General features: G+C 44.6%; 2 protein-coding genes across 5 annotated transcripts in view; one reads left to right on the top strand and one right to left on the bottom strand.

The window, feature by feature from the left end:
• Positions 1-8,647, top strand: part of LOC120685487 (eukaryotic translation initiation factor 2 subunit gamma-like) — a 28,763-nt gene extending 20,116 nt beyond the window's left edge. The window contains exons 1-9 of one of the 3 annotated variants that reach the window (XM_039967442.1): positions 4,660-4,843; positions 5,106-5,240; positions 5,471-5,532; positions 5,672-5,784; positions 6,627-6,729; positions 7,104-7,331; positions 7,413-7,631; positions 7,748-8,008; positions 8,085-8,647. In XM_039967442.1, the coding sequence (XP_039823376.1) occupies positions 4,675-4,843; positions 5,106-5,240; positions 5,471-5,532; positions 5,672-5,784; positions 6,627-6,729; positions 7,104-7,331; positions 7,413-7,631; positions 7,748-8,008; positions 8,085-8,387 (1,593 nt within the window). In that variant the 5' untranslated portion in view covers positions 4,660-4,674 and the 3' untranslated portion in view covers positions 8,388-8,647. Of the gene's footprint in view, positions 1-4,659; positions 4,844-4,968; positions 4,988-5,105; positions 5,241-5,470; positions 5,533-5,671; positions 5,785-6,626; positions 6,730-7,103; positions 7,332-7,412; positions 7,632-7,747; positions 8,009-8,084 lie in introns of those variants that run through there. The other 2 variants (XM_039967443.1, XM_039967444.1) reach the window with 2 other exon arrangements.
• Positions 8,648-9,966: 1,319 nt separating this feature from the next.
• On the bottom strand, positions 9,967-15,215 carry LOC120685249 (SWI/SNF complex subunit SWI3C-like). 2 transcript variants are annotated; one of them, XM_039967058.1, is made up of 9 exons: positions 15,070-15,215; positions 14,431-14,979; positions 13,779-14,341; positions 12,553-12,898; positions 12,347-12,420; positions 11,844-11,935; positions 11,573-11,643; positions 11,325-11,467; positions 9,967-10,596 (listed from the first exon to the last, which is right to left on the bottom strand). In XM_039967058.1, the coding sequence occupies exons 1-9, from the start codon at positions 15,095-15,097 to the stop codon at positions 10,117-10,119; spliced, it is 2,346 nt and encodes a 781-aa protein (XP_039822992.1). In that variant the 5' UTR covers positions 15,098-15,215; the 3' UTR covers positions 9,967-10,116. The 2 variants fall into 2 exon arrangements, with proteins under 2 accessions (XP_039822992.1, XP_039822993.1); XM_039967059.1 differs by lacking the exon at positions 9,967-10,596 and adding an exon at positions 10,616-10,660 and having other exon boundaries at positions 15,070-15,097.
• Positions 15,216-16,758: the final 1,543 nt, after the last annotated feature.

The following is a 16,758-nucleotide window of genomic DNA, read 5'->3' as shown; positions in this document are numbered from 1 at the left end:
GTGATTGATGTTGGCCAAGTTTTCAACTGGCAAAGCTACCAGCTCAGGAGCGCGGTTGATGTTGGCCTAGTTTTCAACTGGCAAAGCTACCAGCTCAGCAGCGTGTTGATGTGTACAGTGAAGTTGCCATTGGTCGTTATTTACAAGTTACCGGGTGTACAACAGTTTTCAAAAAAAAAATTAACGCTCCTCTTCATTTCCACGACGCCTCAGCAGCCTCCCTCTGTCATGATCGATGGCATGATCTTTGTATTTATGTGGCCGTTTCACTATGCTTCCCTAAAACATCTCGATCCTTCGTTTGTCTTCCCAAAACCATTATTCTATTTCTCTTCCCTAAAGCATCTCGATCCTTTCTCTTCCCCTGATTTTTTCCGAAACCATTCTTCTATTTCTCTTCCCTAAAGCATCTCGATCATTTCCCTTCCCCTGATTTTTTCCTTCGGAACGGCCCTCTACATCAACAAGCAGTTTTCTGTGAGGCGCTTATCGCGCCATTCTAAGTGGCGCGACAAGCCTCTTCTCTCGCGGCACGGCGGCTGATATGCAGCCGATTCTGGGTTGCGAGAGAGGCTGGCACGGCAGAGCAGCTTTGTCGTGCCAACACACCTGGTGCGACAACTAGACTACCAGGCTGCCACTACATGTGGCGTGACACGCTCGTCCACATCAGCGCCTCGCTGGTGCAGCGTCGGGTTGGACCGCCAGCGTGGTAGCCCTGTCGTGCCAGCCGCAGTGGCGCGACAGAGCCTACCTGTCGCGCCTCTACAGCTGGCACGACCAAACATGCTATATCATGTAAATAAAATCCAAAGCAGGAGGTTAAAATTAAAATAGTATTAAAAAAAGGTTAAAAATAAAAATAATTCGCTGCCGCCCTGGTCCAACCGGAGTCGCATGTACAATATCGTCGCCGCCACCTGGCAGAGCACGACCATGGGGCGAAGAACGGCAGCACCCGGCACTGCACCGTGCTGCTCCACCTCGCCGACTCAACCAGGTCCGCGACCATTCAGCACGCCGCCGCCGTGTTCAGAGCCCACCAGGCCCGCTCCGATCAATTCAATTCAATTCAGAGTTAAAAAATAATCAATTCAATTCATGCGGATCGAGTCGTGGGTGTGGTTACAACAATATGGAAACAAACACTTAGTTGCATGAACTAACAACGTGATGTTGTACGTGCATATATGATATGTAATAGGATTGTCAATCTATATTATAAAGATAAAAAATAATTAAAAATATTTCTCAACTGGATCAGACCCACGCTGGATCCACTTGTCAATGTCGAATGGAGTAGGAGGAGGTGAGCTTTGTCATAATACATGTTTTGAAAACTTACTTAAAATATTAATTTAATACCTTTTGAATTTAAATCTAATTAGGTTTCTTAAATACTATATACTATATGATGTACTACTAAATGTACTATATGATGTTCAATAACATATTTTGGATACATGTGCGTGTGGTTTCTAAATTATTTCTTGTTGCACGATATGGTTGATCCTCCTATAATTTGCCGTAATGGTTTCTTTCGAGGTCATGAGTATACTTCACATTTAATTTATCACCACTAGAACTTAAAACTGTTTTGAGATAAGTTACTGAGTATTACTCAGCACTATATGTATGCGCGCACAAGCATAATATCTTCTACATAACGAAATTTGCACCAGAGACTCTCGCCATTCATTGGGCCACGTCGCTGGCAAACACCGTCCTTTGATCTCGAACCTGGTTTAATCAGGCCATCCGTCCATGAGCACAGCAACAAGTAGGTCCAGAACCTGCCGGGGAGTGCTCGGGCCTCGTCTCTCTTCCCCGATCGCGTCTGGCCAATCGCCAACGCGTACGCCAGCACGTTGCCCGCTCCTCCATCACCACTGACTACTACTTCCCTACCACGCCACCCCCCTCTTCCGCACAAAATGGAGCTTCCGTTCATCCGCAACCGGCGGAGAGCTGCAGATGTCGCCGAGGAAGAGCTCGGCGAGGAGAAAATCCAGATACACCCCACCTCCCTCCGACACGCGGAAGGATGATCATATCGCGCCCATGTGAAGTTTTGTTATTTAGGCTGGTGGTACCGGTTTCTGAAGAAAACATCAGCCATGTGCATTGCGCCCTGGATCTGTGGGTCCGACAAGCTAATCAGCCATCATAAAAAAAGCTTTATTGAGGTGGTCATGGGTCCCACGTGCAATAAAATAATCTCTCATTGCTCAATGGATGAGAGCCACCTCAATTTTTCTGGGAAAATCTACTGCATGCTTTACTGCATGCAATTTTTTTAACCGGTGAGGAATCGAAGCTTATTTTGGCTGCGGTTCTTTTCTCTCTCCACGAAGGTTCGCCTGCTGCAGTCGTGGCATCGGTTCCTCGAACCACCACGTCAGCTGAGGGTGCAGCCACTACATAAGGCCTTACTCTACCTGGTTATGAGTGATCTTCGTGATATGTTCCTGGTAGAGCCATTCTCTATATTTCTAGAGGTCTTTTACGGTGCACAATACTACCATTTGGTAGTATGTAGTATAAAGAAGATCCAACCGTTCATTAAGAGGGGTAAGATTGTCTTTAGTAACTTAATATAAATTGAGATGATTTTTTTAAGCCTCGTGCATCTAGCGCCGATCCGGTCGCATCCGCCGCCACCCCGTCCTCATCGAGGTCACCTTCCCTTCCACGCCGCCGCCCGTCCTCGTCACCGTCGGCCGGATGATCGGGACTGTGGGCGACGCCGGCAACCCATTCTTCCGCCACCGCTGGCCTCGGCTTCCCTTGCTTCGCGCGTTACCGTGGGCGCCATTGGCCTCGTGGTTGTGGACGTCCTCAGTGCTGCGCCCCTCTTTCCGGATGTCCGCCTGCATTGGTCGTCATCGTCCCGGCCAGACAAAAGATCGGGTCGGCACCCGTGCGTGGGATCGCAACTTGGAGCCAACTCCATCGAGCGCCGTGCTCCAGACCTCTCTCCGATCGTGGGTGATCCCAAGGAGAAGATCTGCGAGGTGCAACCAACCGCAATGCCGATCTGCTTGTCATGGGGGTGCCGAGCCATTGGGCTGCTCAAGAGTTAGAAATACAGATCCTTGGCTTGTACTTTGCTTAGCCAAAATTGCTGCTGATTTCGATGTTGTCCTGCATCAGAAGGCATTGGAGTATACTCCGTAGATGCATCATAAGGCAACATTGACTTAAGTAGATACATGATATTTGTCACCTTAAGTCCTTAAGCTACAGCATTGAATAAACAATTGGCTAGACAACCTGCTGAGGAAAATGTTTGTGGGCATCGAAATGACAAATAGAAAAGGAGCAAGATAAATCATTTCAAGGTGATTTGCATGAATTGCTAGCTTCGTAACGATTCATTGGTAAGTTATCATTGGTAAGTTACAAAGTTGCCAGAATTGACCCTTTTTTTCTGTTAATCTGATTAGGCTTTTTTCTGTTAACCTGATTAGGCCTGCTGAGAATTGTTGCTAAATGATACAAGGCTTCAAGGCGCACAATGTGACCTGCAAGGAAATTATGGTTTAACTGATTTCCTCATCAGTAGATAAAAACGTCAGACTGTTTATCCAAGAGAGTGAAGCACCCTCCTGGTTTGTGCAATGGCGCAACTATCTACTAGGATGTCGGTTTGGAAACCTAGTATCTCTTTGTGCTGCAGTTAGCATTTAGCAGTGAGTACGCCCATTGAGCTGCATTGGCATTTCCTTTTTTTATCAAGTTTGTCAGTCAGTTGTCTATAAACCTTTTATGATAGTCATTCAAGACTTTGGTTAATATTTTCTCTTCATATTTCTTCGACTATAACTCCCTCTGCTGCCCAATTTGTATATAAAATTAAAGCTGAACTCTAAATTGATTCCTTTGTACAGGATGTTCTTGGGCCGTGTGAGCAACTACTGCAGGAACCATGTGGGTTGCCCTATTGACTGTTGTTGTGATCAAGGGGAAGGGGGACTTGAGGCATTGAGCTACCCTCGATCTTGATCCCTTCTTTTTTCCCCTCTAAGATGGAGAATGGAGGTGTCATCATTTATTTTTCTATATTCGGAAAATAAATGCATATAGTTTTGTTTGCAATCATCCGTCTAATTCTGTTGCATTAGATTCGTGTCAACCTAAGCTATGAGATAGCAGTGAGGTTTGACATAATACATGTATGTGCGCACAAGCATAATTTTAGTCTTGATCTTGATCCCTTCTTTTTTCCCCCCTAAGATGCAGAATGGGGGTGAGATCATTTATTTTTCTATGTTTGGAAAATTGATTCCATGGGGAGAAAGAATGCATATAGTTTTGTTTGCAATCATCCATCATAGTCTGTTTTTGTTGCATTAGATTCGTGTCAACCTAAGCTATGAGATAGCAGTGAGGTTTGATATAATACATGTTTTTAAAACTTAATTTAAATATAATTTAGTTAATATTTAATTTAATACCTTTTGAATTTAAATATACTTAGGTTTCTTAAATACTATATACTATATGATGTACTACTAAACATATTCAATAATATATTTTTGATAAACGTGCGTGCCACTTTGCTAATGTATAGTATATGATACATGTAATATGGAAACATTTTATTTTTTTGCATTTTACTTGACGCGCGGGCCAAGTCGTGGGCCGTGGGCCGGAGGTAAATAGGAGCCCCCAATGGCCAATGCCAGCACAGTAGTCCACTGCCTCCAAACCCTCTGCTCCATCTCCAAACTGCCAACTCCGACGCCCGCCGCCGCCGCCGCCGCGACGCAACGCGTAGATCCAAACCCCCAGCCCACGCCACCTCCGCCGCCGCTGAACCGCGTCCACGCGGCCGCCCCAGGTGAGCAACCCTGCGCGGAACCCACCCACCAACCTCACCCTCCCACGGACCCCGCGGCCGCGACGGCTAGGGTTTCGCTTGCGACGGCGTGGGATTCTCGTTACTCGTCGCGGGAATTTCATTCGCTCGTTTCGTCTTGGTTCGGTATGGGGACTGGGAGTGTTTCCTCGCCGCGGTGGCGGGATCCGTGAAGGCGGCGCGGCGTTTACAACTGGTCCGGCGTTGATGCGTGGGCACTGAGTTTCCTGCGTTCCGGTTTCAGGCCCCGGCGTTGCTCAAGCAGAACCGAAGATGGCGCGCCGAGGGTTGATGGAGCAGGATCTGAGCACGCTCGACGTTTTCAAGCTGAGCCCTCTGTCGCCGGAGGTGATTTCGCGCCAGGCGACGATCAACATCGGTATGCCACTAGTGTTGTCTATGCGACAATGCAGTTCTCTTAGGGATGCCTACTTCTGTTTCAATTGGGATTGTATTGACATTAGTGTTGCAGTACTGTTATCTTCCTGTGTGAACTTGCCTTTAGTCTCAAAATTTAAGTGTATGAAGTTTAAGGGGAAAAAAGCTCCTCCAGTAATGAAGTATGTTTATGTGTATGTTCTAAGGAAATATCCCTTTTGGAATGTGCAGGTACCATTGGGCACGTGGCCCATGGGAAGTCTACGGTTGTCAAAGCAATCTCAGGTGTACAGGTAATATTGATGTTGATGCCATTGATCCATCATATGCTGTATCTATGTTCCTTTTACAAGTACTGTAATTAATTCATATTTGATCCTGTTTCTAGAGATATCGAATATTATGTTCTGACCGTTTTCTTCTGATTTCCAGACAGTTCGTTTCAAGAATGAACTGGAGCGCAATATCACTATAAAGCTTGGTTATGCTAATGCAAAAATCTATAAATGTGAAGATGATAGATGCCCACGGCCAATGTGCTACAAGTAAGTCAGTTAGTCTTAGTCATACAGATATCATGTTTATTTTATCACTTTTTTGGCCTTTTACATATCACATGTAAGTGATCTAGGCACAGCTCATAATTGTGGAAAATCTTCAAGGACAGTGTTTCCATATTTTATTGTTGCTTTTATAGTGCGAATGTGGGTGTTAGGTGTATAAATAAATAATCACAGAAGCATCCATTTCATTCTCTTTTTTTTGTGCAATAGTTTGCTGAGTTCATTGCAGAAAAGGGTTGATATAGGTCTAATGGTCTATGTTCTTGACTCTCGTGGAATAGTACCACCAATAGTTACAATTTTTCTAGCTGGTTAAGTGGTTGGTTACTAGCAATCGCTGGCTAGTGACTAGCTAGTACTGGTAGCTCTTTTTTTCGTCTTCTCTTCTTGCCTTGCCTTGTATCAAAACACTGTAATTTCAATGAGCAAATGAGAAATTAGAAACACTATTTTATACTGAAATCCTAGGATATGGAACAACATGACGTTCTATGGAAACCTTACCTGAGGTGATCTTGTGCTGATTCCTGTAACTCCGTGGAAAGTTTTTTTTTTAAATGTAATAATGTTGAATGCGTTAGCTTTTCCATACTGTCTAGTGATGTAGAAGTCTTGTATCTGTTGCCAAATGGGTTTATTTGTCTTAGAGTTCCAAATGTCAAGGCTGTTTGGTGACATTCTAGAAACCTTGTCTCTTTTGTCCGATGCTTGCTTTTGTTGCAAACCCATAGCTAATCTCTTGGGGCCACATTCACACATAATTACTGTATATGTTATCGTGCTCATATGGGTTTTCTAACCATATTGTTTATTATTGTATACAGGGCTTATGGCAGTGGCAAAGAAGATAGTCCTCTCTGTGACGTTCCAGGGTTTGAAAACTGCAGGATGAAGCTCTTGAGACATGTTTCATTTGTTGATTGCCCGGTATGCTGAAACTTTTATCAATTCTCTTTCACATGTCTACTTGGGGTTCAGATTCACGGATTCAGATCATTTGTTATGTTAGATGCTTGTATCTGTGCACAAAATTTTGGATTCTGTTTGCTTCTATTGATGTGTTGCTAATACGGTAATACCATCATGCTGCAACAACATTAAGTGGTGTAATATGTAGATGGTAATCACTGCTCCCTCAAACTGGCTTGTTGGTGCTTAATATATTTCAGTAAGAAATAATGAAAGGACTTTGCAAGTTCATTCTGCAGTGAACATTTGACTAGTGTCTTACCAGCTTCAGTTTATGTTGATTCTTATTTTGTTTTGACATTTCCTCAGCTATCTATTCATCTCATGAACAGGGGCATGACATTCTCATGGCTACAATGCTTAATGGAGCAGCTATCATGGACGGTGCACTACTTCTGATTGCAGCAAACGAGAGCTGTCCCCAACCCCAGACATCTGAACACCTTGCAGCTGTTGAAATTATGCGCCTTCAACATATTATCATTCTGCAGAACAAAATTGATCTTATCCAGGAAAGTGCAGCAATGAACCAGCATGAAGCAATCCAGAAATTTATACAGGTCAGTTCTCCTCCTTCTCTCATCAATAGCAGCCAGTATTTTGTGAAATTCTGCCTGTTACAATTATATTCTTGTACTCAGGGAACAATAGCTCAAGGTGCTCCTGTGGTGCCAATATCTGCACAGCTGAAGTACAATGTTGATGTTATCTGTGAATATATCGTGAAAAAGATCCCCATCCCAGAGAGGAACTTCACCTCTCCACCCAATATGATTGTTATTCGTTCTTTTGATGTGAACAAACCTGGTTCGGAGGTTGATGAAATCAAGGGTGGAGTAGCAGGTGGCAGTATCCTCAAGGTATGTAATTCTTGATGTTAAAATGTTGCCATCCTTCTGAAATCTATGTTTGTGCATGTAAGATGCAGTATTCTTGTCCTGTGGGAGTACATCATCTCTTGAATTCCTATGTGAAGGGAGTCCTGAGGGTGAACCAGAAAATCGAAGTTCGCCCAGGCATCGTGATGAAGGATGAGAATGGCAAAATTAAATGCACACCCATCTATTCGAGGATTGTGTCCCTGTATGCAGAGCAAAATGAACTCCAGTTTGCCGTTCCTGGAGGGCTTATTGGAGTTGGAACTACCATGGACCCGACACTGACTCGTGCGGATAGGCTGGTCGGTCAGGTTCTTGGTGAAGTTGGATCACTCCCTGATGTTTACATTGAGTTAGAGGTCAGTGTTTTCTTTGCTTCTTAGAATCAACAGGGTTTAAGCAAATGCTGCAAGATTCTGATACTCTAATTTGCAGGTGAACTTCTTCCTCCTAAGGAGGCTGCTGGGGGTGAGGACAAGTGGAACAGAAAGGGCAAGCAGGGTCTCAAAGCTCGCCAAGGGTGAGATCCTGATGCTTAACATTGGGTCAATGTCCACTGGAGCCCGTGTTGTTGCTGTCAAGAACGATCTTGCAAAGCTGCAGCTGACCGCACCGGTGTGCACTAGCAAGGGTGAGAAGCTGGCCCTTAGCCGGCGCATCGAGAAGCACTGGCGTCTCATTGGTTGGGGCACAATCCAGGCCGGCACTACACTTGACGTCCCTCCCTGTCTGCTCTGAATCGTACACCACCTGTTTGACGTAAGTAGAGTTTGAAAGAAGAGAGTGGACATGTGGCAAGGCAGAGAGCTTTTAGGAAATGTTTTTGTAAGGTGGAGGAGAAAACCTGAACCAAAATGTTTAAGTATTGTTACATTTACTTGGGGAGTGTAATGATAAGCTTGAATATTGAATTGTGTAATTTCTGGCTTCAGAGCAGTGAATTGCGGATGCTGTGCAGGAAGCTGAGCAATGAGAATGAAGTGCAAGTTAGTCTGTTAGTGTCTTGTTTCAAATATCGCATTCTGCATCCTTTCAAAATAAGTGTAGAGTATAAAATTTCATGTGTAGTTTGGATACTTATAATCTCATAAAACTGTCCGGATACTGGTTCCACGGTCGACGGCGCACTGCGCGGTCCGGCGGTCGACGCTCTACCGTGGGAGCAGTGATCGTACATGACAGCTATCTCGTGCTCCTTTCCGCCTCCTCTTCACCTTCTCTTTTCTAGTTTCCACTTGCTCCCTTATGGCTCCTCTTTCACCTTCGCTTTTCTATTTTTCATGTGTTCTAATTTTTATCTTCAACTTTTTTTTTGTTACTTGATTGTTTTTCTCTTAAAATTTTGTGTCGAAACATTTATCTTCAATTTCTCTATCTCACAACCTTTTTGCATAATCTTTTTGGCTCCTAAATTTTTCTTATACGAAATTTTGCACATCTTTTCTTTCCAAAATTTATCCATCTCGAAACATTTATCTCCAATTTCCTTTCCCTATCCTTTTTTTATCTTTTCTTCCATGCCTAGTTTCAGCAAGTGACTAAGTTTGTTCCTGAAATTTGTCTTCCAAACTAGGTATTAATTAAGTTTTGTTTTCTAAACTTTTGCTTCTAACTTTTTGTTCTCAAAATGTTATTTTCAAAATATTTTATCTCCCAAATCTGATCTTAAGTTTTTGCTTCCAAATTTTGATTTTGACATTTTGTTCCTTAATTTTTTCTCCCAATTTTTTTCTTAAGGTTTGTTTTCCAAATTTTTTTCTCCTGATTTTTTTAAAGTTCCACCAAATGGTTGTTTCAAAAAATTTCTCTTTTGTGATTTTTATTTCTTACCTTTTATATATTTTCTCTTTGCTACAATTTTTTATCATTGCGATTTTTTACCAAACTTTGTGCATATAAATGTTTGTATCTAATTTTTATTGTACATATAATTTTTTTATCAAAACAGAGAGAAGGGATATATGGAAACTAATACGGGTGTTGGAAAAAGAAACTTAAAATGCATTTGACGTGCACATGTGGCCGGAGATTAGTTGCAAGCTTGGCGCTGGAATAACCGTAAGCTAATACTTTGCAGGTGAGGGGGGAATGGATGACACACGGAGAGCAATTACTGTATGGTCGAAAATCGACGTACGGTGCGCTCCGTACGGTCGTCCCTAAATTAGACTCCCCCTAAAATTGTTTATTTTTAATATATATAGTAATAGAAAATATTAGCAGAACACTGAAGTGTTATCATGTCACTGGAGCGAGTATTTGGCACCTACAGGAGATTGCATTACTTGATCATCATGAACCCTGTGAAGGTCAAACATATAGAGCAGCCAGATGGTGACTAGGACCTAATATATTGTATGACCAACACAGGACACCGTCTGAATGGATTACAATGATGTGTTTATAAATCATATAATGCTACATCTGACAAAACTAAGCTGAGTAAAAATTCTTATGAAGTATTCCCCTATCCTGCACTAAAATTGTTTCCAGAAGATGATCTCAGCAACTGATGGTGGTTAGGAGCAACCGAACTGGGCATCCCAGAGTTGAACATGATGTTTGATGCCTGCGGCGATGGTTGAGTCTGGATTGCTGAGAGTGGAAGGCGAGGGCCGAACGAAAGCATCTGCGGCTGCTGATGCATGAACGGCATCTGAGGCATCTGGGGATGACCATGTCCCTGCATGTTATTGGCATATACGGCTGGCATGCTGGTCTGAGGCATGGAGCCTGGCACACCCACTGGTCTGGGGCTAATGCTTGCTGGATTGGATGGCATGGTGCTACTGCTTCCAGGCATTCCAGTGGAACCTAACAGGGCCGACCTCATCCGGGCACGATCAGCTGAAATCCGCTGTCTCACCCTCTCCACTTGCTCACATTCCTTCAAGAGCAAAGTCTCAACTTCGGCAAACTGCTTCAATTTCAACTCCAACCTCTTTAACTGCAAATCCAGTAGTGTTGCAACATTGTAAATATCAATAAAAGCCATCCTCAGGATAACGGCCCTAGTGTGAAATTGTGAACAATGGTTAAAAACAACACTCCATGCTGGTATCAGAATTTTTTGAATTTTAAAAGTGCAAGTTAACACCTAAATTCAACCTATCAAAAAGTTCTGACAATCTTACTAACCTTTCTACTGTTATGTACATGAAATCAGTGATTCGACAAACATCAATGATCATTTCCAATTCATTGACCTTATTCTACCCCTTTGGCTACCTTCATTTTGCCATATCACTATCATCGAAGATGATGTTAGGATAAGCCAGGGGTTACCATGGCTGGGTTCTTTTAGAACGCTAACCTGACTTGGCTTCGTAAAAGGCTCACCACTACTTTCTAGTTTCTACTATCAAATTGGGCTAGGAAACGAAACTTAACCCCAGGGTGATTGTGTCAAGTTTCAACTGCTTTTCTGACTTGCGTGATTGTGTCAAATTTGTATAGAAAGAAATATGGACATGAAAGGATCCAACATGTCTTAGACTGACTTTTTAAACCTAACTGCAGCTGTAATTAATGGTAAGTCAGATGTCAATGGACTCAACAAGTCAACACCTGGCCATGCGACAATGCACTTTAGTTCAGTGGAAATTAACAGCGCTGACTCACAACAAATGGAGAAGAAGCTGTGCATGCAAATTAGATAGCAGTGCACAAACTAACCTGATGATTTATTACAGTAGCTGCTAGTCTTTGGACTTCACGTTCCTCTTGGTCTGCAAAGAGTTTAGACTTCATTGCTGCTGCTGATAGACCATACACGGCGGCATGTTTCACATTTTCTGGAGAAACAGCTGGTGAAGCACCTGTTTAAAAATTAAAGATTTTCTAAATTAATATCTTGCGTGAACAGATTAGAGGAATTTTGTTGGCAACACTGACAAACAAGAATTAAATACAAAAATAGTCACCGTTATGGTTGGGAAAATTAGGATTTGCACCATTGCCCCTGCCATCAGCATGCATTCCTTCTGAACTGAGCCTTGAATATGTAGCAAAAGATACATCAAAACTTAACTAGGACACGGCCAAAGGAACTAGAAACATATTTAAGGTCTGGCTAGTATATATGGTGGAGAAGTTTCTACGTCATGTATGAGGACAATGTTGCATATCTTAAGTGATAAGGCTTTAGTGTTCACTAATGTATTAAAATTAAAGCATTCGGTAAAGATGGCTAACCTGGGATCATCATCTCTAGTAAAAAAGGACAGTGCTGCATGCGCGCATGATGCTGCAACTCTTGGTCCTATTGCAGAGGCCAAAAATGCAACCTACACAACATTTCTGAAAAGTAAGACCTGAGTAGATACTAAAAAGAAGAGAAAAGGCCGATTTTATTTTTCGTTGTCATGAAGAAAGTACATAGGGCAGAGTGACGGACATTCCTAAGAAACTAGTTCAAGAATTTCATATATCAGGATATGCTGCATCGTGGTCTTGCAGTATAGAAGCCAAAAATGTAACCCCTGCACTACAGTTCCAAATCGAAAGAGCATCTATTCCAAGTGCCAATTTAGGCTGTTGTTTCCAATATTGTCTGTTGTAAAAAAAAATACAGATGCAGATAAGTTTACTCAGAAGACACACAATTTCAAAGGTCAGCCAACCATAAATGCTCGAGCCCATTATACAGCTACTAGCACCATTTCTATAACCAAAAAGAAAGAACTGTAGGGGCTCACCAGTGACATGACCGGATTAGAAGAATTAATGAACGGAAGCTCGTTTCCATGTCGAAAGCTTTGAACTGGTATCCCTAAGGACGGAAAAAACATCCACATTACAAAATGAAAGGAACAAGCCATAATTTACAACAGGAGAAAATTCGCAAGCTAGAGACTAAATAAAATCTGAATTCAGTTGATAGATAAAGATAATGATGTTACACCTGAAGTGCTGCCATTGGAATCTGAATGTGGATAACCATTGCTTTGTGGTACAGATCCATTTGGTACCTTAACATTCTCTAGCAAACCATCTTCCACTGGAAGCCGAATAAAATGGTAAATACATTGTGCCTTTGATTTTGTTCCAACATGCCCTGCAATGTCATCCCAGTTGTCATTGTACTTTTCAATGCCCTCCAACAGCAACAATGTTTCTTCATGAGTCCATTTATCACTATCATTTTCCAATCCATCATTATCCCCATCCACTTTCTGGAAATCTAAGCTAGAATGCCCAGTAATATATCTCGCGTCATGGAAGCAATCAGAGCACAGAGCAATATCTGCCTGCCCAGCCAGTCAAAAGCACATGTTATTGCTATTGTTTTAAGCATAAGCAGTAGGGGCGAACCATTATGCGGTACGCATATATATTATATAATACAAAAAGTAAGCCAATTGTACAAAGGTTTAAAGGCAAAAAACAAGGGGTTGGGAGAGCTATACAAAGAGAAATGATTAAGAAAGATTCAAGCCATGTCAGGGATTGGCTTCTAGTCAATTCCTTTATTCTATATGGGCTTGAAGTAAAACATCATCAGTAAATCCTTTCTGCCAAGAAGATAAGATGGGTCTCTTATTGTCAAATATGAACCAACTTTTCTGTCTCACAAAGTAAAAACAAACGGAGGAAGCACAACGATACATTCAAATCAGTACACAACTCAAACAGTTCAAGAAATAATGAAATATACCATAAAACTAAAGCAGATAACCTCACATCACAAATATCAGACGTTTTAAGTAATATTCAGTACCTAAATGTCCTTTACCAAATTAGAGTTTTCAAATAGTAGACTATTAATACAGGCTTTCAGCACATTTCGGGAATCCAAATATTGAAAACCCTATATGTTAACAAATCACTAATAAGCAAGCACAGCTCAAAACAACAAACGATTAGGGTTTAAAATTCAGCAGCAAATCGTGGTATTTCTTTCCACACTGAACAAAAACACAGTCAATAAATCCTACATTATGAAGCCTGACTACCTCAGCTTACTGTGACGCGTATCAGAAATTCAGAATCTTTGAAAGTTACAATTTTTTAGCATGTGTGTGGAATGGAAATGTAAGTAGCACTTCAAAGATACAGATGTGGGTTTTCTACACGAGACATACGTGAGAAAACATATAAATAATTTAAACAAGGTAAAAAGAAGCACACCTCCTTCTGCGATCGGTAGTGCAAACTTGGCAAAGGCTGTAAGCAGTAACTGCAAGAGCTTTCAGACAAACACTCCCTAATCTTCCCATCCAATTCTGCAAATGCAGCATCAAAATCCACCACCGAATTCGAAGAAGATGATGCCATCGAAGAAATGTCCTCCACTTGGATGCTACATTTTGGCCGGTCAAACAAAACCAGACCATCGATTGATTTCAATGGCGCTGTAAGCAATTGCAATTCCCCTGATGGTTCCTCCCTTAGAAGAGATGCTGCCATCCTCAGGCCGCAGTGCACTGATCCAGCCGCAAGGTAATTAATGATCCCCCAAGTGTCCAAGAACCTAACAATCCTACTCAGATCATAAAGTTCGCCTGTGCTCCCAACAAGCCCCTGGCACTCAGCAAAAGCAAGCCTCTTGCCCGGGTTCTCTAAGTATTTGGCAATAACTTTATTCCTTAGCATGACGTACTTCTCCGGGGTGTGCCCTGGAGACTTCCCTGTAAAGAAGTGTGGAACCACCTGTCTTTCCAGCCTATGCACTGTCCCCGGGGAGAACCAATCTACAAATGACAAACTGATTCATAGGTACTCAAATTTACAGATGTTTCCTAGTACAGCTCAGCAATCCATGGTTAACGAAAGTGCAGACCTGAGTGCTTTGGCACGACATGGAGGCGACCATGGAACTGTTTGGGCACACCCCGCCCCTCCATGAGGGGAGGCGGTGTGCACACATACAAGGACGGTTTGTCAGGGTCTGTGGCAAGGGAGGGGTGGTCCGGAAGTACCCCAGAGAGCACCTGCAGCTGCCCGTGCGAAATGTTCTCTAGCGCCGGCGGCGGCGCTGCAGCAGAGGTGTCGCCGGGATAAGAAGATCGTTCCGCCGCGATCAGGGCGACGACGGACGGGTGCGGCCGGTTGACCACGCGGCGCTTGGCGGCGGGGAAGGCGGAGATGACCTCGGCCGAGGGCAGGACCTCCGCCTCGCGGAGGTCGAGCACGGGGTCCTCGGACGCCGCGGCGTCCTCGTCGTCGTCGGCCCCGCCCCCCGCGGCGGCGTGGGCGGCGGCATCATCGTCGTCGTTCGCAGCGGCGGAGTCGGACTCGTCGGAGTGGTCGGCCGCCGCCGCGGAGGTGGAGGGCCTGGACGGGGACGCGTTGGGGTTGCGCTTCCGCTTGCGCCATTTGAAGCGCGAATCTGAGAGTTAGGGTTAGGAGGCGGGTAGGTAAGGGTTAGTTCAGGAGACGGAGAATTGAGAGGTTCCGAAATAGGGCTGGAAGCACGGACCTGATCTCGACGAGGCCTTCCGCGGCATCGTCGGCGGCGGCGGCGGCGGAGGACGACGAGGTGGGGCGAGTGATGGGGGGAGTGGAGCCTCGGTCGGGTCGTCGGGGAAGGAAAGGGGAGCACGTGCGTGGCACGCTGAGCCACTGGTTGTGCGGCCCAGTGGGCTTGATTGGTCTAGAACTGGCCCAATTATTCTCGAGGTGTATGTGTATTTTTTAGATTTCTATTTCAAAAATCTTAAGCCTGGCAGTGACTAACTGGCTATGATTATTTGGCTTCTGCAAGCAAAAAAAAAAAAGACTGGAAGTTCAACTTTGCGCCAAGCCCTGAAGCATCAGTATGTGAAGTTTGAGCAAGGGTAATGGGACTATACTGCCACAACGTTTGAAGTTCCTACAGCTTGGTAGAGAGAACGTGATGAAATGAAAGCGAAGGCATGTTGGGACTTGGCTTTGGTGCCATATGTTAGAAGATTGTGGATGCACTTCGTTAGTTGTTTGTCAAACCATTTTGTCTAAACACTTGGCTGTGAATCTGTAATGCATGCATATATATTATGTAAGGAATTATCTAAGAGGTGCAAAGGAGAAGTGGAGATATAGGAGAAGGCTTCAGTGGTATATATAGGCCCTGTTTGGGGGAGCTTAAGCTTCTCCAAAAGCGCTTTCTAGAAAAGCTCCCCTCGCTTCTCCAACTTGGCGCTTCCTAGAAAAGCTCCCAACGCTTCCGTGAGTCATTTGGTGTTCTTGCTTTTGGCTGTCAGCTTCTATGGCCGGGGCGGCGCGCACGAAGAGGAGGGATGGAGGGGCAGCAACGATCGACGCAGAGGGGATCGGAGGGCGGCATCGGCCGACGCGGAGAGGAGGTGAGGGGCGGCGCCGGCCGTCGGGAAGGTGTAGCCGCAGATCTGAGGGCCGGAGTGAAGGAGGGAGCTTGGGGCGGCGGCGGCCATCGACGTCATGAGAGAGAGCTCGGGGAGTCGAAGGTCGTCGAAGGAGGGAGCTCGAGGGGTGCCGGCCGTCGGCCGTCAAGAGAGGGAGTTCGGGGCGGCGCCGACCGTCGAGGGACGGAGCTCAGGGCGGCGCGGCCATCGGGGGAGCTCGGGGCGGTGCCGGCGAGGGGAAAGGGACCACGGCGGAGGCCGGCGAGGGGAGGACTCAGGGGGTGGCGGCCGGCGAGGGGCCTAAGCACTGCCGGCGGAGAGGGGGCTAGGGGTGGAGGTCGGTAGGTGAGCAGTCGGCACGGAGGGGAGAAAGGAGGCGGAGGCCAAAAGCTGAGGAAGCAGGTCCTGACTAGCTTCTTGGCTTGCAGTCCATGTTATACAGTCGTCCGACTAATCGCGATTAGTCACGATTAGTCGACCTTATCGCTCCGCTGGCTTCGATAAGTGAAACGACTAGCTTTTGTCGATCAGATGTCTGATTGTCCGACTAATCATCACCTAATCGCGATTAGTCGTCCGACTAGCTACTTGGACGATCAGGCCAAAACCAAAAGATGTCCAGCAGACCAGCACTCCAGCCCACCGCCTGTACTGGGCTCAATTAGGCCCATTAGCCATTAGGGTTAGGTTAACTATATAACTTGCACTATTAGCCATTAGCCATTAGGGTTAGGTTAACTATATAACTTGCACCATTAGCCATTAGCCTGTACTATGCGGGACAAGAATATGGAGTTCTGGACAGT

Source organism: Panicum virgatum, chromosome 8N, assembly GCF_016808335.1.
Source record: "Panicum virgatum strain AP13 chromosome 8N, P.virgatum_v5, whole genome shotgun sequence".
Classification (NCBI taxonomy): domain Eukaryota; kingdom Viridiplantae; phylum Streptophyta; class Magnoliopsida; order Poales; family Poaceae; genus Panicum; species Panicum virgatum.
This window is presented reverse-complemented; position numbering and strand designations above follow the sequence as displayed.

Coding starts and splice junctions, on each gene's coding strand:
- LOC120685249 (XM_039967058.1), bottom strand. CDS start 15,097: ATGCCGCGGAAGGCCTCGTCGAGATCAG. Junction 12,899..13,778: donor ACTACCGATCGCAGAAGGAG/GTGTGCTTCTTT, acceptor CTGGCTGGGCAG/GCAGATATTGCTCTGTGCTC. Junction 12,421..12,552: donor TTCCAATGGCAGCACTTCAG/GTGTAACATCAT, acceptor TTCCGTCCTTAG/GGATACCAGTTCAAAGCTTT.